The 24,631-nt window shown below is 40.0% G+C and overlaps 1 protein-coding gene across 2 annotated transcripts in view; it reads right to left on the bottom strand.

The window, feature by feature from the left end:
• CSNK2A2 (casein kinase 2 alpha 2) overlaps positions 1-22,442 on the bottom strand; it is a 36,936-nt gene extending 14,494 nt beyond the window's left edge. The window contains exons 1-5 of one of the 2 annotated variants that reach the window (XM_057711720.1): positions 22,264-22,442; positions 21,370-21,481; positions 12,227-12,328; positions 9,795-9,845; positions 1,047-1,106 (exon numbers count right to left, since the gene is read on the bottom strand). In XM_057711720.1, the coding sequence (XP_057567703.1) occupies positions 1,047-1,106; positions 9,795-9,845; positions 12,227-12,328; positions 21,370-21,481; positions 22,264-22,367 (429 nt within the window). In that variant the 5' untranslated portion in view covers positions 22,368-22,442. The remainder of the gene's footprint in view (positions 1-1,046; positions 1,107-9,794; positions 9,846-12,226; positions 12,329-21,369; positions 21,482-22,263) is intronic. The other variant, XM_057711721.1, reaches the window with a different exon arrangement.
• Between the last annotated feature and the right edge of the window lie 2,189 nt (positions 22,443-24,631).

Genomic DNA, 24,631 nt, shown 5'->3' with positions numbered 1-24,631 from the left:
TCTTAGTGATCCATAACCCTAAAAAAACATTGGTCTGTTCCATTTTACAAACCTTTTTAGAATTCTTTACTTAAGGGTTTACCTAGACCACCTAAAAAAGAGCCCTCCTCCGTCAATGAGTAACACCTGAACATCTCAGTCTCCTAGAAGGTCTGGCCATCACCTCTTCCTGCATGTTAAGGTTAACTAGCCAGGGCTAAACAGGTAGGTTAGAGGGTAGGCAGTCTCACAAGAAGGGGACTGTGAGAAATGGTGAGAAAAGGATGGCCATAAAATGCCCACCACTGCTGTATGCACGTCCTTCCACGATGTGACGTCAATGCTCTGCCCATGAAAAGTGAAGTCTACTTCTCCACCCTCTGAATCTAGTTTTGGCCACATGACTTACTTTGGCCAATAGGGCATTAGCAAATATGACACAACCAGAGGCTTGAAAAGTGTTCACGTATATCGAGGCTTGTCCTCTCTTGCTCTTAGGACCTGATGAGACCACTATGGGAAGCAGCCCAGATCAACCTTCTGCAGAATGAGACTTCAGCTATTCCAGCTGCCATCCCAGATGTGTGAATGAGGCCATCCTGGACCATCTTGCCCTAGTCAAGTTGACCCAGACCAAAAGATTCACTTAGCTAACTCACTGAATTATAGGAAATATAAATCATTTTTAAAAAGCCACTAAGTTTGGGGTGATTTGTTATGTAATGGAAACTAATAAGTATTAATTAAGCAACAAAAACAACAAAAAACAATAAAAAAAAAAAAAAACCAAGGACCAACAAGAGTCATGAAGAGGAAGGTTCTAACCTCTGGTATAATGTCCCTACTACCCCTAACTTGGCCATTTTTCCTCAGTTCCACTGAAAAGTTTCTATGTAAAGATCCCATTATGGAGGCCTCAATATAATGTTAACTCCCACCCCAAACCAAAAAACACCACTAAATTCTCTGGGTATCAAGAAATATTCTTCTTGAGTTCTCTATGTCCTCTCAAAAACTTCTTTAATGAATAATCCTGAAAAATTTCACTGTTTATGACTGTGACTTACTTTAAGTAGTTCATACATATAAAACCGGATATCAAAGTCTGTCAGGATCTGGTACAGTTGCTGAAACAGAGTTCAGAAAACAGAAAGTTAGTCTTACTGCATCTTGTTATCCCAAAGTTGGTCATTGTTCTCTGTAAACTTAGTGCTTAAGTCACTCAAGAATCACAGAACTTCTTATTACCTGATCTGGAACAAATAAAAGCAAAAACTAAAGACAAGGGTCCAATACTTCAATATTCAGAAGAAAAAAACAAAAGGAATCCCAAAGTGGGAAAAATCATTTATACCAACTTGAATCTTTTAAAAACTTGTGTAATGCTCCATGATTTCAACACCCATGATTACATTATTATGGAGATGAAGTCCAAGTTGTCCCATTGTCCTCACATTCTTACTGAACTTCAAACAAAACAACCCATTGCAGCACCACAGTTTACTTTAGAGAACTGAGTTCCACGTAGATAGCAGAACCTGAAAAACTTCATCAGGCCACATGGTAAAACGGTGGCAAGACAGTCAGTCTGTTCATGAAACATGAGGAAAATGAACCACTACAGCATTTGGAGATGGCAAGAGACTTTAAAAAAAATCTATAATCTCCACTCCCCGCAAACCAATTCCAGTCTGGAAAAAAAGAACACTTCATAGGCAAAAACTGATGGGAATTAAAGACATAAAATGTTTAGTGGGGAAAAAGTGGTGGAATGAGATGTTAAAAAAAAAAAAGGAAAGACAGAAGGAAAGAAAAGAGGGAGGGATGGATGGATATAAGTTCTGAAAATGATTCCAAGGCCTAAATGATATACAAATGAGTTTTCATAATTGGTAATCCAAAGATCCACCCACTGAGAGTTTTGTTTTTTTAATTTCAATTTCTGAGACAGAGTAGAATTTACACAACCAGGTTCATTTAAATCATCACAAACCCATTAGAAACTGTATTATTATTTTAGACAATCAAATCCAAATAAATCTCTTTCCCCATCAGTCCAAGCAGCACCTTTTATAAAATTAATCAGTACACCTTTGTTAAACCTACTTTGTTTCTTTCTTGGAAGACTCAAGCCATGCAGGGAATCTCTCCAAAGTGCACAGAACAGCATATACAATGTATTTGTGTAAAAGGAGGAGGAACTAAAACTACACATGCATGTTTGTATCTGCAAGAATGACTTTTCACTGTGTATTGCTTTACATTTTAGATCCACGTAAACATACTATCTGTTCAAAAAAATTTTTTTTAGGAAAAACAACAGATTTGTCAAGAATCAGATCTAACATCTCCTAACACCAGGACTTAGCCCCTTTCTCAAATTTCCCTTTTTAAGTAAGAGTAATTCTCCTTCCAGCTTAGTAAGAGTATCTGATTTCACTCACAGCACTACAGAAAATGAAAACATACTTTCCAGTATACTGGTGGTGCCTTGGAGCTGCTCCACTGCTGGAAGCTGACCCTGCTTGGGACTGAACCGCATTTAGGCCCAATGGCACAAACATGCCACCACTTCTGCTCAGGAGAGACTCAACTGCCTAACAGCCAAACACCCAAGCTCTGCATAGAAAGAAAGGCTTCTCAGCAGCACACTGACAGTCTGTATGTACAGACATGGGCCAAAGATATCATCTCTTTGGGTGCCAAATCAGCTCTTCCTCTGAGAGTTAAGGAGATCACTCCCAGAGACTGTGCCAAGTTGAGCCTCAAGTCAATAAACAGATCATGAAACTGAAAACAGCATTTTCCAATAACCCTAGAATTTTCTATTTCCAGGAAACAAGTGAGGGCTATTTTATTATTTGGACCTTTATCCATGGAAGGCTTTCCTCTCATACCATGTGGTATCCATGCCAAGCATCCATGTGAATGGTGTAAGGCATAAAAACAAACATCCTTGGACTGCCAACACAGTATTTCTAGCTACTCCAATCAATATCAATTAAAAAACACTAGCTGACCATAGCGTTTACGCCTAATACACTGCAAAGTCCTGAGGGACAGGTTGACATTCACTCTCATTTTCAGGATCTCTGGGAAGGAGACAAACCACACCTGTAACATTTTACCACCCAGGCCTGAAATTCAGGACTCTCTAGACTCCAGAGGCTGGCTCCCTCTAACTCCTGTAGCTTTCTCCACTGCAGCCCCCAGGAGTTCCACTCTGCCCACACAAACCTGTGTTTGCCACCTCTGTTCTTCCCTCCCCCAAATCTAGACTGCCCGCCCCTCCCCCTTAGCCAGTAAAGTCATAACCATCTCACCTGGGCGCCACAGAGCCCACAGTGGTCTCTTCCTTCTCTGAATCCCTAGGCCATTCACTGTTTCTCTGTGGTGCACACAGGACACCGAGAACAGCAATGTCCCCAGAGTTAACATTCCGCACTCGGGTATTGGCAGTGACCCAAAATCCTCAAGATAATACCTCACTCTGTTGTGAACAACAAGAGGCTTCTTCACCTTGCCCACACACCAGGAGTCCCACACGCCAAGAGTCCCACGCCGCTGCCCCTGCGTACTGCAGCATATGCCTGATGGGGAGGAACGGGCGCCAAAGCTGCTGACAGTCCCTGATTTGGTGATTCAAGATCTCTGAACTTCCCCTCCCTCAAGCTTGTCAAGGCTCCACCGTACAACTCTGTCCGTATTCTAAGTCCTTGCACAGCAGAATAACATGTTTCATATACCCCACACCATGTGTGGCAGTTCTGTGCTTGCACACAGAAGGCAGTCAATAAATATGCATTTGATGATGCTCCCTAGTCAATGGAACAAAATTAAAACCGTCTTCAAGAAACAAAAGTACTCAGATTCCATGACAAATTAGGGAGGGAAATTTCATAAGAACCACACTTCTCCTCCATTCTTCTTAGTCAGCTACGTGGAGAACATCATTAACCAACCAAATGCAAAATGTTGCCAGGAAGTCAGTTTCACTCACATTTTCGTAAAGTAAGTGACTTGTCAAAAACAAAACAAGCCTATGCTTCCTGGAAGATTACAAAGGTGCTGAGAAAAAAACTACTCATCAATCCTAGTTTGGTTCCAAAGCTTCAAACACACTGACATTTTTCTAGAAGTCAGTTTATACTCCAGGACTATTCAAAGGGCCCAAGGCAGAAATTTCCTGGGACTTTTAATTAACCTCAGAAAGTCCAAGAATGGGAAAAATGCAATTTGATCAGGAGAATCAGCACCTTCTTGGTCTAAAATTAACACCCAGAAAGGAATGGCCACAAGTGGGCCTCACTCACGCTGTCTACACAAAGACAGTTCTTCAGGCTCCAGTTGTGGTGCCGCTACAGATTCCAAGGCCCCATCCTTAATGACTGTCGTTCAGGAGGACTTCTCACTTCAGGAAGGTTCCCAGAGAGAGATGTGGGAATCACCAACACAGCAAACTCTCACCCTGCACACACAGCCTGCACATTCCCTGCCACACACAGCTTGCTCTATGTCCAGAGAGAAGAAAAAGTGGGGGGGCATATGACATAAAGTAAAAGTGAAAGGCGTTGAATGCAGAGGGGACCCTTTTGGCACAGTTCACACATAACCCCAAGATCCAGAATGAAACCAAGGGCAACATCTTTAGAAATTTAAGGAAGCAGAACAAATCATTAATCAAGCAAATCAAAGTTACTACAAATCACCTGAAAATGTCTTACAAAGAAATGACAAAATAATGTCGATCTATAATAAAAGTAAATTTTGTTTCCCCAATTAAGGGAACTTTATTTAGTCTGTGAACGCACCATCTCCACATCAAATCCTAACAGCATTAATAATGCCTCAAGATAACCAGGTGGTCAAGGCCTAATTCTATGTGAATGATACATGAAATTTTCCACAGATTAATGAGTCTACCACCTTCTCAAGACATTCGGGATGTCTCAAAAATTTTTTAAATGCCCAAATGATATAAATTTTGCTTAAAATGTATATTCAATTTTATTTATCCTTTTCCAAAGGCGTAAAAAACTGAGAAGCATAACTCAACAAATCCACTTTCCACCTTAAAACAGTACCTTAGCTTCCTTGAGATAATTCTGAATCTAGGAGTTTTCTATAACTATTCATTCCAACTTTTAGAAATTGGCTTTTCCTATTCAAGGAGAAACTAACCAAACCAGTACCACAAAATATTAAGGGAAAAAATTAGCAAGGCCATAGAAGAACTGAACAAGATCTAAATTAACAAGCTTGATATAAAAAATGTCTGTGTACCAAAGTCACAAAGCAATCATCAAACAATTCCAAATAATCAACATTATATAGATCATGTTTTCTGGACACAGTGCAATCAAATTAGGAACCAAAAGAATCATTAAAAAAACCAAGCAGCCAAACAAAAAACCCAAGTGGATCCTGAATGGACATTCCCAGGACAACAATTACTGGGAAATTTCTGAATATAAGCTCCATACAATATATTATTATATAAATATTAAATTTCTTAAGTGTACTAACAGTATTGTGGTTAGGTGGGAAAACGTCCTACCTAGTTCCAGTGCTGGCATATTTAAGAGTGAAGTACCATGATGTCTGCAACTTACTTTAAGATGACTTCAACAAAAAGACAGACAAAGAGGGGAGGCTGGGGGAGGGGGGAGAAATAACTACAAATGTGGCAAAACACTAAGAAGTAAATCAAGGTAATATAACAGCATTAACTGTGCTACTCTTTCCGATTTTCAGTAGGTTTTAAAATTTTCAAACTAAAAGGTTTGGGGAGAAAAACCCAAATCCATGAGTTTGGGATTTGTACTTATAATTTAAAAACTACAGAAGTGAGTTACATAAGCATGGAATGTAGCTAAAATAGTGCTTCAGGTTGTACAGACTTAAAGCACACTTACTACCAATCAAGAAAGACAAAACAAATCAAGCGAGCTGACTACAGCTCAAGAAGTTAACAGGAAAAATAGTGAAAACCCCAAAAAGAAAATAATTACAGAAGAAAGAAGGAAAGATGGAAGAAAATAATCAAAACAGGAGCAGAAACAGAACAAAAAAGAAAACCTAACAAACTATCTGAGCAACAAAACCAAAAGCTGATTCTTTGAAAGCATTATTAATAAGAGATCTTTAACAACACTGATTTTTTTTTAAAGAGACAAAAGAGAGTAAAGGTACAAATAATATTACAAATGTAAGGGAAAGCATAATTACAGATATATTGTTTTTAAGTCCTAAGAGAATTCTATTAACAACTGTATGCGAATATAAAGTAGACAACTTCAGAAATAATTATCCAAATAAGACTCAGGAAGAGATAGAAAACCAAGATGAAACTTTAACCATCAGTATGTTTCAAAAAGGAAAGTGTAGTTCAAAGTTTTCCCTCCCCACCTCAGAAGACATCTACTACCTAGATCATCCCTATTTTATATAAACCTTCAGAGAATACAAAAACTATCTAACTTATGTTATGTAGTATAACCTTGATACCAAAATCAGAAAGACTCTACAATAAAAGGAAATTATAGATCAAAATTTATTATCAATCTTATCAATAAAAAATATTGAAAAGAACAGGCTGTGTCACTGTTGATTCATCCCTGGTATTTAAACCAGGGACAAACCTTCTCTGGATGATACCTTAAAACCAGTTATTACTATACTTAAAAGTAAAATAAAAAAATAATAAAAACGTTTCCTAATAAAATGGACACAGGACAAAATAAAAAGCCTGAAGGACAATGGACATTAAATCAACTGATTTCCCCACTTATGGTCTGTCATACTATCCCGAAAAGAAAGTAATTTTCCTGTTATGATTTACTCTTCCAAAACACACATCTGCTACCTGATATTTAAGATCTTTTAAGTTGACTAAAATGGTATGGCTTGAACATTCAAAGGGGACCTCCAGTTTAATAACATAGCAGAACCAACCCATCCCACCTCTGCTTCTTCCCAAAGCTCCTCTAAAATAACTGTAAGGAACAGAGGTGATTTACTCACAATGCTAAGCGAATGGAAGAAAGAACAAATTCTGAAGCTAGAAAACAGATGTCCAGTTGACTTAGCAGACCAAAAAAGCTGAGAATTCTGCCAACGTTCTGCCAGCGGAGGGGGCCCAGTAGCAAACACCTCACACTGAAAAACTACAGAAAGGCTCAGGAATTACTGACCCCAGGTATCACTGAAAAAGGGCAAAGAGATTGAGCTGAAAATAGGAAAACGAATTTAAAACACCACATTGAAAAGGTGAAAGCTCACATGGCACCCTCTACAGCTCTCCTCAACTTGAGGCTACTTAAATGCCGGCAGCCAGGCTTGCATCCTTAAGATAGGAGTCGATAATCAGTAGTCAGTAATTTCATTACTCTACAGTAGGAGCAGACAATCAAAAACCGTGACATTTCAGACAACTATAACAGACAAAAACCAAAAACACCCCCAGAAAAGGAATTTGGAAGAAAAACAGAAGACACGAAGAGGAAAACATAATGGGAAAAAACCCACATACTCTCAGTGAGAAAATAGAAGATATTACATAAAACATGAAAGAACAGAATACTATTTTTAAAAATTCAGAAAAGAAAACAGAGCACCAAGATATGAAGTCTAACATTCGAATGAGTTTTAGAAAGTGAGAACAAGTAAGAAAGTAAAGAAAATAAAAGAACATTAAAAATATTTTTCCAAAACGGAAGGACATGGGTTTCTAGACTGAAAAAGCCCAGTAAGTCCCCAGAACAAAGGATGAAAGCAACCTGTATGAAAGCACATCACTGTGAAATTTCAGAGACTGAGAAGAAAGAGACAATGCTAAAAGCTTTCAGAAGAAAAAAAAAAAAAAAAAAAAAACCAGATCACATATAAGAGGAAACCAGAATGGCTTCAGTAGTAATAGTGGAACAATCCTTTCAGAATTCTGAGGATATTATTAATTACAACCTAGAATTCTATATCATGGCAAATGTATTAATTGGGAGGATAAAACAAAGATGTTTTCAGATACGCAAGCCTCAAAAAACATCAATTTCCCATGACTCTTTTAAAGGAAGCTCCTAGAGAATATATGCCATCAAAACATCCCCTATTTAGGAAGTAAGATTTCTCTAGGAATTAAAAACTGATCTTCTGTATGTTATTAAATCAACAGAGCAGCTGTCAATTTAAGAAACAAAAATGTTGAAGTGAAATTTTTAAATCTGTGGCTAGCTAACTGGTAAAAATTCATTAAGGAAGCAGAGGCATTGAAATCTGAGGGATTTCACTGTGAAGTTCCATTAAGACCGGCTTTTAAACTTTTGCATTAGGAAAATGTGTGGTTTCATTAAAGCCTACTTCTTAAGAAACGCACACATTCCCAATCATGGACATCTTGATAAACCTCAGCAGTTCATAGCAAAAGTGTGATCAGTTATGTGTATTAGCACAGTACTCTACCAGCTAAGCACTGCTATGCTAGTTACTGAAAAAATTTACATCCCACTTTCTGGAGTTCACCTTTAAGGAGTCACATTAACAAGGAAACTTGTTACATGTGGGGAAAGCTATACCGTTATCCCTCCACATTCGAGGATTCAACCAACCAAAGAACGAAAAAAAAAATTCCACAGAGCTGAATTTGTTGTGCCCCACCGACTATTTACATAGCATTTACGTGACATTAGGTATTACAAGTAATCTGGAGATGATTTAAAGTATACAGGATGACGTACATGTTACATGCAAACACTATGCCATTTCTATTGATATATAAAGGGACTTGAGCGTCCTTGGGTTCTGGTATTCCTGGGGGTCCTAGAACCAATCACCAATCTGCCATGGATATGAAGGGATGACTGTACTGAATATAAAACTTGCTTATTGTTTTATAAGTCATAATATGCACTTTTGCTTATTTTCACTAATTAACTTTATTTTAGAGTGATTACCTAAGCAAAAGTAAACGTGAGGATAAGATTGTTTTATTTTCACCCAAAAGCATCACTCTCCCATACCAACATCTTTCAACTGCTGATCTGGTTTTGTCCTAACTTCCATCACAACAAAACCACAAGCCTTTTATATGCTGACAGAGAAGTATAATCACCTAAAAGTTCTCTAAATGCCGCTAAAAATCAACACCACTATTTGTTTTTATATTGGTTTTCATATTATGCTCTACCATGTTCGGTATGCCTGCTTACTTATCAGAAGGCTGCAGTGCTCGAACAACAATAAAAACAAATTCACAGAAAACCAGCTTAGAACCATGCTTTTAGAACACTTTAAAGTCTAAATTAACACGCATTATAAACATAAGAAATGTAAATAACCCCAAATAGGGCTCTTCTAAAGCACAGTGACTCTGTGCCATTTGCTTTGTATACAGTGTGCACGAACACACACCATCTGACAGCGTGAATCCACCCTATACTGACTTTCTCCACCCAAGTCCTGTACCCATTTATCACTTCCTATCAGGAATGTAAGATTCCTACGAAAATTAAAGTTAACATGTACCTAAAACTATGTTTGTCTACAACAGGAGCATTATAGATGAGGCATTAACTTAGACCCAGCCCAGCAGCTCTCCCCAGAGTAAGCAAGGCAAAGAGTGATGAGTAATTTCACCAAATGCAAGTATACCTAACCACTTTCTGCATCCTGTACTAATGCTTGTAAGGAATCCAATGTTATTTCCTGCTCTCACCAATGACCTTTCCTGGCCCCCTTGTGTTCTAGAGTACCAATAGTACATATTGCCACCTCCCCACTCCCCATTAACCCCATGCCAGAAAGAAAAAGTATATACTTACCTTAAAATCTGTATTATTGATATATTCAAATACCAAAGCTGGTGTCTTTGACTGCAAGAGAGAATATTAATTAATGCTTTATAAGTATTCAAACAAATGTAACTTGCTTCTATCGTACTGGCCCATCCCCAAATCCCACTTAGATGAAAGAGAGATTCACTCAACAGGGAGAGCCTATTAAGAAAGAATCCTCTTGAAATTTTATGTTTGCAATTTGCTTCAAAACAACTGGGGATGGTGGGTGGCAGGGAAGCGGGTGGGGTATAGACGAAAAGTTGGCCACAGCTGATTAACTTGAGCTAAAGTTGGGTGACGTGTGCAGGGTGGTTCATTACACTACTCATTTTATTTTTGTAAATGCTTGCAATTTTTGATAATAAAGGTTTTGTTTTTGTTTTTTAAAAAGAGCTGTATTCTCTGACCAACCTGTCAGTGGGCCTGGCACATTATGTGAAGATTTACACTCTGCAGTGTTCCAGTTTGCCAACTACAAAGAGTGATACATTTTCATCTTGGTGTAATGAGCCAGACGCATTTTACAAAGTTATCATAGGTCTTGGGAATTTATCATTGATCTTTTCAAGGTTTAAAAAAAAAAAAAAAAAAAGAGTATAATTATCAGTAAGGTATAATGTGAAATTACTGCCCTGGCTAGGTACAACTAGAGAATGTCTCAGGTTACAAAGATGTGTGTCCTCCCCTCAAATCATATAAAATCAAGTATGTTTAAAGCACTATAATCTTTAATGCAATGAGTACAAAATGTTCAATATTTCCTTGTGTAAAATACAGGTGTTCAAAAGTCGGGTTTACTTAGGTAAGGTAAAATAATGCTAATTGGCAGTAACAAGCTTTCAAACTTGAGAGAAAAACAGGGGCTGAAAGGGTTATAGGAAGAAATAAAATCATCTTGAAAATCTTTATGGCTGTGAAGTTTTGCTCAAGGAAGCAGGTAAAAGTTACCTAGGAAATAGGCCACAGTGCATGCATGCATATCTTTGCCAGAACAAGCAGCAGCCCTGGTCCAAGGATTCCTCACTAGCCCAATGATGAAAGGTTTCAACAAGACCACCAGATCTCTCTGTAGGCTGGGAGCTAGCCTTTCCCCCTACAAGTTTGAGGATGAGGGTTCCCTGTTGGTTTTCATTCACTTTGATTTCCTGCATTACATATCACGTAAAACACACACATGCTTTAAGTAACAAATTACAAAAGTAATGACAGGAATCACGAAGTTCTGTTAACTTAAAAAAAAAAAAAAAAAAAAGATGATGATGCTCTAGGCATACAACTACATACTGGCTCACACCGCAGGCCATTTTCAAACAGTATGAAGTCCAGAGTTAGTTACTGGAAAATCAATCTGAGCTGATAAGTTTGGGATACATTTTTAATGCCTCTCAGATAGAATCTGGCATACAACCATCCTTCTCAATCTTTTCAGGGTCCAAAAGGAAAACTTTTCTTATTTTTCAATTCAGTGATACTGTGTAACTGAATTACTTAATCTCTGCAAGACTTCAGTTTTCTTATCTATACAATGTGACAGTGTGGACAAAAATGGTACCTATCCCACTGGGCTTTTGTGGGGATTAAACGGCATGATACTGTTAGACACCCAGAAAAGTGCCTGGCACATAGTAAGCATTCAATGCATGTTAGTTACATTATTATGAGGATGTCTTTAGCAGACAGAAGCAAAGACCTACTTGTTAAAAAGCTATCGTGGGAGAACAGGGAAATATTCGGTAGAACAGATAAAGAACAGAAATTGGATGGGAAGCTTTGGCTAATCATAAACTCGTAAGGTTAAGCTACTCCTGAGGGGGAGAGAAAACAAAATTCAACAGCATATTTAAAATGGCTAAAAATTAAGCATTTTAACAAAGATATTTAAATTGTCATACAAAGAATGTGAGCCCTAATAGTGGATGCTGAGTCAAAGACCAGTATGAGAAACAGCAACGCAGTGACCTCAAGGGGTCTGTGGGGCTATGATCTGTTCAGCTCTCTATGCCAAGTGTCCACGTGGAGACACTTCCTATTTCTTCCTATAAACCCAGATTTTCAAACGTCAGGCTTACTTAAGTGAGGTAAAATAATGTTAATTGGCAGTGATAAGTTTTCAAAGTTGGGAGAAAAGCAGGGGTGTAAAGGAGATATTCACTAAACGTTTGTGGGCCAAATCAAAATAATGAGGTAGTAAAACTGGGACAGGGATTTTTTTCTACATATACTTTTAGGTTCCATAAAAGTGGCAGTGGCTATTTTATCACGGGGCCACCATGATTTTTTCTGGTTTTCAAAATAGGTTAGTAGTAAAGACAAGCATAGTCATTCCCACTGTATTATAAAGTTTCCCATTATTTTCCGGTTCTATGACACTGACACACACACTTACTCGCTCCCTCCCACAGCCACCAGGCACCTACCACAGGGTCCTTCACAGTGTCAATCAGCTTAATGATATTTGTTCCACCACGAAGGTTCTCCAGAATCTTAACCTCTCGTTTTATCTTCTTTTTCTTCACTGGCTTAAATACACAAGAGTAATCAGAAGTAAGATCCTTTCGAAGTTAATAAATAAAACTTTAAAACAATATTTATATCAAATGGATACTGCACTATCTTGCACACTAAAGGGCATGTCTAAATTAGAAGGGGCAAAAAAAAAAAAAGGAAAAGAGATAAAATGTGCCTGCCCATAAGAATCAAATAATTCATGGACTCATATAGCTTATGTATCAAATCTTTAAGTAGTTACATTTAGGGCACATAAAAATTTGAATATCCATGTCATACTTTAAAAATAAAATGTTGACTAGATAACTGCCAAATGGAAAATGTTATAGCTCTGAACAGCTGTCTATCATGCACTCACAAATGGAAAAACTGAAACAAAATGGTGAGACACCTGCTCTTCCAAAGAGTTGCATGTAATTTTGTCTTCTAGGAGTGAAGACCAGTTCACTGACATCAAGTTACAAACTTGTTTCCCAGCTGCTGGCTCCCATTTCCTGTCACCACTCCCATTTCCTTCTATCTAGAATCTGAAATCAGTTCAGAGCTAGTAAAACTTCCCAACAGATCCCAATCCTAAAGAAAGAGATGATGGATCAGCAAAGGTGAAAACTGATCTCTTGATATAGCAGTGATTGAAAACCCCTGCGACCTACTAACTTTTCAATTTGCTGGATAGAAAAATTAAAAACCTTAATCAGAAATACTAGCATTATACATGTTATTTCTTGTCTTAAACGGGCTAAGAGTTTGAAGAAGAATAAAAGTAGTTCTGGAAAGATAAGCATTATCACAATCAATCATGCTTTGTAAAGTACTTAAACAGTGACTGGCACATAGGAAGCAGTCAATAAATGTTAGCTTTATTATTTTCAAATTTTTAGTTAGTAATATATCGTATTTCATCCTCACAAAATTCCTGGGTAGTAGACTCAGGCAAGTTGAGCTATCTGCCCAAGGTCACACAGCTAATTCTAAAGAGTGGGGGCAGAATTCAAATCTAGACAGTATGACTGTAGGCCTCACTCTCAACCACTGTGCTTTCATTTCCCAAGTGTGGCTATGGGAGAAACGTAACTAAAAAAAAAGGAGCATTCCATCACTGAGATACTGTTATAAAAGCACAAGCAAAGAGAGTCCAATGGATTAGCCATGAAACAAAAGTGAAAAAGCCTGTATGTATGTGGTGGTGGGATGGGGGGAGATGTAATATATACACATGCCAGAGAAACCACCATCTCCTGTTGGTCACCAAGCCACAGCTTTGAACACAAACCAAAACAGAGAGATTATGAAACACAGAACACCTTCATCACCTATAAGAGGGCGCTCAATTGAGAGAATGGAATCTGGCTGCCACCATCACGACCACTCCACTTTGTCAGGATTCTCAGTAGAATAGATCTGGCTACTGCAGTTCTTCCCCACGTCCACTTAGGAATTGTACTACTGGTTTCCCTTTTACATAATTACAGAGCTCAATACTTTGGGAAAATGAAGCATTTGAATAGGAAGTACAGCTTGTTCAGAAAACAGCCAGAGAAGGATATACTAGGAAATAAGCAGCCTATAAGCTTCAAAAATTTCAATGTCATGAAGCACACAGACTGAACAACTACTCCAGTCTAAAATGATATGACAACTGAATATAACACATGATCTCTGATTTTCCTTTGCTATAAAGAACATTATAAGGACAACTGGCAAATAAGAATGGGGGCTGTAGATTAACAGCACTGCATCAATGTTTTGTTTTGTTTTTTTCCAATATCAGAATAAGTTTCCAATCTTGCTTCTTTATGCTTAAGTTTAGCGTTTCAAATTATTTGTGGCTTTTTCATATAGCTAGATAGATAATTTGCTCTTTTGTGATTCTCTTCTGCTTTTCTAACCAAGTTTTATTTTTAAAATATTTGCTAGGTGATTTGCATTTCTGAAATTTGTTCTTAATGTCTGTTAATTTTTCCTTCAGTATTTAATTCTGCTTTCCTAAATACAAGTTTTCTATATTTTAGAGTTCTCTGGTAAATTGTCATGTAATATAGTTTTTATATGATTACATTTTATGTATTTACATTTCTAGTATATTACATTTAGATAGTATACACACTATATTACATCTAGAGATTACATACATTTAGTATGTTAGAGTAATATACATTTAGTATTTTTTAAATCTTTATCCTATAAACAAATGTTTGTTTTTGTTTTTTTCCCTTTTATTTTTTTGAGGTACACCAAGTTCAATCATCTGTATTTATACACATATCCCCGTATTCCCTCCCTCCCTCGACTCCCCCCCACCCTCCCCGTCCCAGTCCTCTAAGGCATCATCCATCCTTGAGTTGAATTCCCTTTGTTATACAGCAGCTTCCCACTGGCTATCTATTTTACAGTTGGTAGTATATATATGTTTATGCTACTCTCTCACTTCATCTCAGCTTCCCCTTCACCCCCCGCCCCCCCCAAACCTCAAGTTCTCCAGTCCATTCTCTGCATCTGCGTCCTTGTTTTTGTCACTGAGTTCATCAGTACCATTTTTAGATTCCGTATATACGAGTTAGCATACAATATTTGTCTTCCTCTGCATCAATGTTAATTTCTGATTTTTGATCATGGCATTGCAAGTTATGTAAGAAACTGTTCCTGATTTCAGGAAATACAGGAAATTAGGGATGACTACCATTTACTCTTAAACACTTAAGACAAGTAAAAGAAATATAATTATATATGTGCATACACATACATACCTGTGTATATATACACACGTATATATATAAGAGAGAAGGATAAAACAAATGTCAATATTTGAGAAATCTCAGTGAAAGATACAGGAATTTTTGTAATTTTTTATAAGTCTGAAATTTTGTTAGTAAGTTAAGAGAAAAATAAAAGCTGGCTATCATATCTAAAAATTTAGCCAATGATACCAGTATATTCAACGTAAGAAAACTCTAAAGCTGCCATCCACTACTAGAAAGCAGTTACAAATCTGTGGGAGTGGCAACAGAGGGAGAAAAACACAACAGCCAGAAGAAGCCTGTGTTCACTAAAAACCCTCCTCTCCCTCTAACAGTGAATCAGCACAGGGGTAACCCATTAAATAAGCTGCTCCTATGACTATGCCCCACATAAAGCCTTGCTTTGTTCTTCCATTATTCAGCAACAGATCAGGCAGGCACCCAGTTCCTGGACAACCCAGTTAAGATGAACATATTTTTCATTAGGTCTAAAGGTAACTTATAGAGCAAGTGAAGCATATTTTGTTGCCCAATTGTCATCTGTCCAATAACTTCCCAAACTAGAGGTTGGGGACAGCAGGACAATTCTGAAGTGGTACAATGGAGTCACACCGCAGCTGGAGTCCTCACATGCTGACAAAAGACCAACAGACTGTGGGAAAAAAAAAACAAACCCAAGAAAAGACTGATGTACAGCTCAGGACACTTCCCTCCAAAGAAAGGGCACCAAGTCTCTACAGGAACCAGGCTACAGGTAACTCCCTTTAGCCTCAAGCTCACTCCTCTGAACCTAAGAGATGCTCCAGAAGCTGAAAAACCAATGAGCTCCCAGGGAGTGAAAGCAAAGATTTAAATTCTATAAAAAGAATTGAAGAGAAAAAGTTAGGATTTATAAGGGAGGATCCTTGGCATCCGAAGGAAAACAGACCAGGGATTTTTATAGAAATGATGATGCTTTGACCCTCTAGCCCACTGTCTGCACACATTCACCACCACTGAAGTGGAGAATACATTCCCATCACAATCTCATCATTTCACATTTCATCCTGCATGCTAGACAAAACCTCTCTTACCTAAGGTTCATTTATTCTAATTCAGAGAATATCTGGTTCTAACTGAATCAGTTTAGCTGTTTAACAAAACAAAAATTAAACTCAAAGTCTAGTAGATAAAATGGCAAAAGGCTAAAAAAAGAAAATAAAGTATTAAATCAAATTTCAATAATAAATGAATTAAGGCACACACCTAGAGAGAATATTTAAAGGAGGAAAACTCCTTTAAAATTTTTTGTGCATGAGCTCTGAAAAGAAAGAAAAACAGAATTTTTTCAGAAGATTTCTGCCCACAGGCAAAGAGTCCCAACTATACAGGAGAATGTTGTTGTTCAATGTATTCCAAGATTAAGGTCCTTTTTCTCTTTCCCTATTCACCAACATTAAACACTTTGAAACAAAAGACCAATTTAGTGATGGCTGTTTAGAAAGACAAAAGTTGATAAAGTCAGTAATCTGTCCTATTTATCTACTAGAGCAGATTTTTAAAAAAAGCCAGACCTGAGAATGATTTCAACTACTAGCATTTAATTGTGACTGAATTTGCAAACTAATGTCTAGCAGAGGCGTACGAATTATGACCTCAACAAATCCCAGCATTTATTAACAGGGAAAGTCCCATTTCAATTTCTTTCCAAGCATAAGTGAAGTGATAAATTCAAGGAAGGCAGGAATATAGCGCAGAACTTACAAATCTGGGATTACTTTTATTCCACTACCAAAGCAACAATTGCCGCACTAAGATACTAATTCCATCACCTGCAATAAACAATTACAATGAACAACGGTTGTCAGGAGTGTAGGATAGAGTAGAAAGAAAGCTCAGTCTAGATGATGGCTTTTATTACCCCAGTAGCATCTCTGAAATCCACTGCAAGTGACCTAAACATAAATATTATCTGAGCAGTGTTTATTTCTTCACAGCAAATTTCCCCCTAATCTTTCAACTCTCATCTTCCCAATTACATTATCAACATTTTGAACTGTTTATTCTCACGATTAAAAAAAAAGTTTTATTTAAAAATATGAGGCACACAGCAGGTCTTTTGAATCTCATGTAGAGGATGGTACAGTTCTTTCTACTACTGGTTCTGCTCTCTTAGCAAGTGATTAGGATGAGACTTGGAAGACCTGTATGGATTAAAAAAGTATAGAAACACTGGTTCTTGTGATGTCAAACAAGAAAGGAATGCACTTACACATTAAAACATGCTGCTGTGGATACAAACCAGAGAACACAAGCCTGGGTGCCTGTAGCTCTCTGGGCTTTCACCTATCCCACACTTCAACCAGCAACCCTCTAACCTCAACTGTTTCCTTCCAGAAGAATAACTCCAAAAATCACTGGAAACAAATTAATTCCATTTGACTTCCAGTGAGTGTTCGGCCATCTTTCCAGTTACAGTTCAGAACATCCAGCAAATGTCCTACATGTACTCCTCACATCTACCAAGACTCCATGGCGGGAACCGATGGTCATGAACCTAGTCTTCTGTCCCCCTAGCCATGGGACCCTGAGCAAACTGCAGGCTCCCCTGGGTCTTGGTTTATCTATTAAAAAAAAAAAAAGGTTTGGGTTCTAATAATACATATGTTCCCCTATTCTGTGACTCTGTTTCACAGTTTAACCACACTCAATCTCTGACCCCACAACCACAATATTAGAAACAGCACTGACTAGTTCACAATTTTTTAAAGTTGAATTATTTTTAATGTAATACTTCAATAATACTCTTTTTAACTCTTTTTATACCATGAGACGTGTAGAAACTAGAAATCACCAAAAAATTTAGGTAAACTAGTATTAATGTCTTGTTTCAGGAAGATGATGTCTTGGTACACTTGCCTAATAAAGTAAATGGAGGGTAAAAAAAACCTACCAGCTGAAAAAGCAGAAATAAAGGAGAAAGCATGGTATCAGCACACAGAGAACATCATTTTGATATAACCTGAAGAGCCACCAGCCCACTATGAACTAAAAAGGATGTGTAATCACCTAAAAGCACAAAATTTTAAAAATACCTACAAACAAGTACACCAAACATGCTGAAAAAATAAATTTGTATTACCATCATTCTTTGAAGCTTGATAATTTCTGGGGCTGGGGGGTAGCTGGGGGAAGGGGGGACTGGATAGCCAAGCTCTTTGTATAAAATAAGACCACCAACAGGAAGCCTAATGTGAGGATTTCCAGTCCTTGCAGCATGGGTCCAAAAGCCTGCATATTTGTTTTCTAAAAACTGATATTGCTCTTCACTTCTATTTAGAAAATAGCAGCTGAATTTGAAGGATCCCAAAGACTCTAAGAGGAGATGAAATCCATACATGGGTGATACAAAGTGCTAAAAGTTGTCCAAAATGGCCAAATGTTTTTTATTTCTGTGTATACCTTCCTAGGAGGTACTACAAAGGAGCTGAAAAGTTGACCTTTCAAAATCAAAAGGTGAAACTTTAGGTACGAAAGTGGCTTTCTGCCCTGCTATATTAGTCCTCAACCATCTGCTACCCCCTCCCTCCCTCCCTCCCTCTTTTCTCAAAACAATTTCTGTCAAAAAAGACATAACCTCCCTATTAATTGGAAGGTTTTCTTTGAAGATTTCACTTCAGGGTTTCACCTCAGGACCTCACTTCAGCACAGACAGAAACATTTCACTCATCGATTTCTAAATTCCTAAAACCTCTTAATAGCCCCAATAACTTTTGATCAAAAAAAATTTAGAAATCTGATGTAAATTAAATGATATAAAATCCCTCTGTGGGAAAAAAAAAATCCCTCTGTGGTCATTCATCATCCAACCATTCTCATACACTGGAAAAGACTGGATGGAATGTTCACCAAAAAAAGCAGGCAGCCCCTGTCCTCAAGGAATGTACCCTCAGTCTCAGTCACAATATGCAAATCAATGTCTAAGTTCCTTCCTGCAGCTGAAATACAGTATGCTTAGATGAAGAGGAAGCTTTTTCTGGATTCCTTCAAATTATGAGCAACTGGCACTCTGTTAAGGAACTAATTTCCTGTGGCCAAACACCACAACAGTAGGTATTAGTCATAACTTTGACTTATCTGAATAGGGGCACATAACTTTGGATAAAGACCCTATTCTTTTTAAAAAACAATACTTTTAACCTACTTTAATTCAGCTTGCCAGAATGAGAAAACCCAACAATACCATTAGTAGTTTCTTACCCCATCCTTCAAATAGAACAAGATCTGGAGAGAAATGGCACAGGGCTTTGAAAAACAGAGAGTGAGTGTAGTTTTCACCAGTGGAAACAAGGTGGTTCAGGCTGTACCCTGAGAAGAACTTGTGTGGAAAAGATACAAGAAACAACACTTCATAAGCTACAGCATCAAGGGGGCCTCCCAAGTCTTATTCGAGAACACTGGAACTTACTCTGTGCTCAATGTCAAGATCTTACAACCCACTGCTAAAATGGGTTGTAAGAGACAGGAAGAAATAGGAAACAGGAATTCTGGCTAAGGGTTATTTCAACATAATGATGTTAGATATGTTTGTTTCTGCCTACATTTCTTGGCGGTTAAAAATAACCTTCGGCTTCCATATTGGGTTCCCTAAGCATATCCTGGGAGTCTTTAGCAGGGGAAAAACTATCCAGCAACTGAAGCTATGAAGTTCTCTACAAGGATGCCTAAAGGGCACTGTGATGCTTCCCTAAATGAACATACTGTTACTTACATGTACACCTGAATGCTGTTCCTTTCCAAAAAAGACACCACAGGAAGCTGCACACTTACTCTAAAAAATGCTACCATCGCACAAAAGTTTAGATGTTTTTCTGGGATTGCTTCACAGTCAGCAGTTCATTCTTCTGAATGTACGGGAGTGAAATATGGATATTTCTAATTTCAATTTATGCCTTACTTCTAAAGAGATTTTAAGCAGCTTATATTAAAAAACATTTATGTTAATGTATAAAGGAAAAAATTGTATGGCTTTCCCAGCTGACTTCTCTGAAGGGGACATTTCTTTCAATATTTACACTTGTGAAGAAAAACAAACAGAAAAGACCACATGACTCTGTGGGTGCACTTCATATTTAGGGAAGAAGAGAGTCAAAATCTCCGCACCTTCAATATCAGTTCCTCACTTCTTACCCCAGTGTTTCTGGCAGCACAAATAACTTGCCTATTTCTCTCAACCGCAATCCTGCCTCTTCATCACTAGGCTAGGAAGGTACTGCGTAATAGAGTTGATCACTTTTCTGAAAGGTGATTTTCAGACAGTCTAAGATTGACCACTCTTTTTAAACAGGGACACAGCTGCCCTAACTCTACTTAAGACACAAAAACAGCTTTTCAATCCTACATTCTTATTTACAGAGCCTCTCCAAAGTGGCCACATTGGAACTCCTCTATATGTAAAAGTGCTTATATTAATTAACTCTTTGGTCATCTCAAGATTTCACTAAATGACATGCACACGTATTAAATGATCTGGCCATGATGAACACCCTTCACAGAGTCTAAGAACTACTTTTTAGTACACCCTATAAACCATTATCCAAGCTACACAATCAGCTATCTAGAAGAGAACTTTGCTAACTCTTCATGCGCACTGAGATCATGCCTTCATTCAAGAGATGACACAACGTGTATCTTTAACAAACTTAGGCTGCTAAACCAGATTCAGGCTGTTTTGTTCCAATTATTATTTTAGTGATTATAAGTGTCCTCTACTGCTCCCAACTTCACTTTTATTAGCTGATAAGCAACAATGAGCCTTCCTGGCACTACTGGCTCACTATATCCACCCCACCTGAAACTTTTATCGCCAAAGGAGAAAACACACGTGATTATCCACTGAGGTATTCCCCTCCACTCAGGCTTCAAGCTCATCTTTGAAGCTACTCTAATTGTCTCCAACTTTATTTCAGGAATAACAAACTCCATACTCAAGGAGCCCTTGGACTGACAGGATCTTCCAGAAAAGGCTCTTCTTGCTTCTGAAAACCTATGTATCACGTAACAAATGGAACCCCTTTGGAATTTTTATCATGGGACCCCATAATTACATTCCAGAACAAGGATGTTCCTGAACTATCATGCTTAGATTTGAAACAGGTCTGCATATTTTCCTGAAAGTTCACAGGAAAACAGGGTGGGAGAAGCAGTAGAGGGACATTGCACAGAAGATACGTAAAATGAGAGCTTGTACTTCTCATTCTACAATGTGGCTAAAATCGTTTATATCCTCCTGATCTGTGAAAAAGAAATTTTAATGCCACTCATAAGACACTCACCTTGAGAATTTTTACAACCACTCTCTCATTGTTGGTGATGTTAATGGCTTCAAATACTTCACTATACTTTCCCCGACCAAGTTTTCGAACCAGCTGGTAATCATCTTGATTACTGTGAAAGGCAAGAGTGACATATAAATGCCAGGACTTGGGATTAACCAAGCCTATGCCCACTACACACTCCCATCCAAGCTCTTCCATTAATCAAGCACTTGGAAGTGTCTATACGTCCTGCCACAACTCATTCCCTAAATGAAAGCCACAACAAAAAGTTGGCTACTTTCACTGAATGCAGCTCCTAACATAATTGTTCCCTCATAACTTGGGGGAGATGAGGTAGGAAGGCACGGGTCTGAGCCAATCTAGAGAGGTGAGCAAAGCATCCATCCTGGAGACTCAGAAGTGCCACCTTACCCACAGCATCTGCCTTATACTTCACACGCGGAAAGTAGACAGCGCCTGCTTTGAGAATCTGGACATCTTTAAAAAATTTCCTCCCACCCAGCCTCATTTCAAAAAACTAAAAAGGCAGGGAATTTTAATAGCTCAAGAGTACAGCTGCTGACTCCCCACCCCAACAGAAACCCCAAAGCGTGAGAAGGGCTGCTCCCTCACTTCCACCAGGCTCTGGCCCCTGGACCCCTACACTTGTCAGTAAGAAAGCATTCCATGGGGTGAGCGAGAGAGAGGGGTGCGCACGGCGGAGAAGAAAGGACGAGAAGCGGGGAGAGGGAGACGAGGACTGGAGGTGGGGGTCTGCCTCCCACCCCAGACCCGAGGAAGCGCGGGCCCAGCGGGGGAACAGATCGCGGGGAGCGAGCGCGGTTTGCGTCGGGGGGCGGCCGGGCGGGGGTGGGGGTGAGAGGGCCTGGCGGGGGGCAGCGGCGGCTTTACCCCCAGCTCGGGACGTGAGCCTCATAGTCCCAGTACTCGCGGCTCCTCAGGCTGTTCACCTCGGCGTAGACCCGAGCCCTGCTGCCCGCGGCCGGGCCGGGCATGGCGGGCGGGACCGGGGGGCGCCGCGGGGCGCCGAAGGCGGCGGCGGCGCGGCGGGGGTCGCGGGGCTGCGGGCGGAGGAGCCGGCGGGCCAAGGGCCGCCGGAGCAGGAGGAGGAGCGCGGCGGCGGGCGGCCGCGCCAGGCCGGGCCCGCGGGGGCGGGCGGGCTAGGGGCGCGGGGGGCGCCGGCCGAGCCGGCCCGGCCCTGGAGCGGCCGGCGGGGCGGGAGGCTCTCGCGCTCCGCGGCGGCCTCCGCTCGGTTCGCGCCCCCGAGGCGGCGGCTGGGTCGGCGGCACCAGCGGCGGCAGCAGCCAGCCGGGAAAGGGACAGCGGCGGCGGCGGTGGCGAAGAAGGAGGAGGAGGAGGAGGAGGAAACCCGGAAAAGGGGCCGCGCTTACTAGGAGCGGCCGCCGCCCGGCCCGGGGCCTCCCAGACTCACAGCGCCCCCTGCTGCTCGGGGGGACCCGCCCGGCGGGCCCGCCCCGCCCCCGGCCCCGCCCCCCATGACCCCCTTCCAAGTCTCCCCATCCTCTCTCTGGCCTAACGCGCTCACCACAGGGCCTCCTCTACCCACAGGCTGCTGCCCTAGAGCCTTATCCCCGTATAGCTTTTTAGGACTCTCCTAGAGACGCCTACCCAAAGCTCTCTACTCTCTCGTCATACAGAGTTTACCCACCCCAATCTCCCAAACAGACCCTGTTGTGACCTTTTTGTCACCCAAACTGTTCCCATCAAGTCCCTCCCTAAGGACCCGCTCTTATCTCTCAGAACCTCTCCAACTCAAGATTTCCCTGTCCCTCTCAGAGATGCCCCATCTTCCCCCAGTGGACCCTGCCCTGTCACCCAGAGACTCTTGAACCTCAAGACTTCCCTGTCTCTCCTCATGCAGAGCCTTCCTCACAAAACCCTTCTCTTACACTTCCCCCCAGGTTTCCTTGCAGAACCTTCCCTAAGAACCAACGCTCTGTATGTTCACTTCCACCACTTGGTTAAGTTGGAGTCAGCCAGGTTGCTCACTGTAAGTTTCCTATTTTCCCCTTTGTAGTTAATAAGCAATCTGTGGGGAGATGCTTTGAGACCAATGCCCTGGTTTTGTTTGGGACCACAGAGAGCAGGAGAAGAATGGCGAGAGTGCTGCCTGTAGGGACAGGCTAGGAGTTGGACGCGGACTGAGGCTGGGGTGGCCAACCAAACCTTGGCCTGTTTTATTATGTTTTCATCTAGCCCTGAACACTCTTCTCTCTTTGATCTTCTGGGCCATTCTTTTGTCTTGCTTTCCAATCCCACATTTTTAATCAACAGAACTTCCTTACTCAGCCCAGGTTGCTCCAACTCCAATCCTTTTTCACATTCTGTTTTCTAGGTGAGACCCTGTTTCCTCCTTTTTGATACAGTTAAGAGCACAGACTGTGGAGTCAGAGCCATCTCAGGTTCGAATCCCAGCCCTGCTACTTACAAGCTGTGTGGCCTTGGGCCAATAACTTAATCTCTCTGTGCTGTAGATTTTACAGCATAAAAATAGTAATGGCACCTACTTCACAGGGCTATGGGGAAAATTAGACAAGGTAAGCCAAGTAAAACATTTAGAACAGTGTCTAGCAGATATTACATGTTCAATATTATTATCATCAGACCAGGACCTTTCTCCTATCACTTTTCCTTCCTTGAGATCACCACATGCCCATCTTTCAGTTCTTTTCTACCCTCTAAGCTTGGCCAGGGCCACCTCTGCCGCCTCCACTCCCATTGTCCTATGCCTGACTCCTTTTTCCTCTTTAAGTCTCACCTTTAGTTTCACTTTAAATGTTAGAGTTGATACTGCTGTATCTCAGCACCCATCCACATTCTTCAGAAAACTGCATATTTTGTAACTATTTGTTTCCTAGGTTATTGTCTGTTTGTTCCACTGTAGAAACAGCAAGAGAACAAAGACTGAGTCTGCATGCTCAGGGCTATCTCACCCAGCATTTGCCACAGCTCAAGAGTTTCAATGCATACAGTGTTACCCTACAGAGCATGTATTAATTACAAAGGGTGACCTGGAGGTCATCGCTCTAATTGTGAATCAAACTTAACATCATCAGTAAGGGACCAGCTGACCCTTCAAATGTGATGCACCAAGAAGAGACACAACATTTGCCCCCAAATTTTAACTAATCAGACAAATCCAAACTGGGGAGCATTCTGCAAAACAACTAGCCTGGACTCTTCAAAAAGATCATTGTCACAAGAGAAAACAAAACAAAAAACCAAAACTTTGGAGTAG

Source organism: Hippopotamus amphibius, chromosome 16, assembly GCF_030028045.1.
Source record: "Hippopotamus amphibius kiboko isolate mHipAmp2 chromosome 16, mHipAmp2.hap2, whole genome shotgun sequence".
NCBI classification, from domain to species: Eukaryota; Metazoa; Chordata; class Mammalia; order Artiodactyla; family Hippopotamidae; genus Hippopotamus; species Hippopotamus amphibius.
The sequence above is the reverse complement of the archived record's forward strand: the minus strand, read 5'-3'. Positions and strand labels throughout refer to the sequence as shown.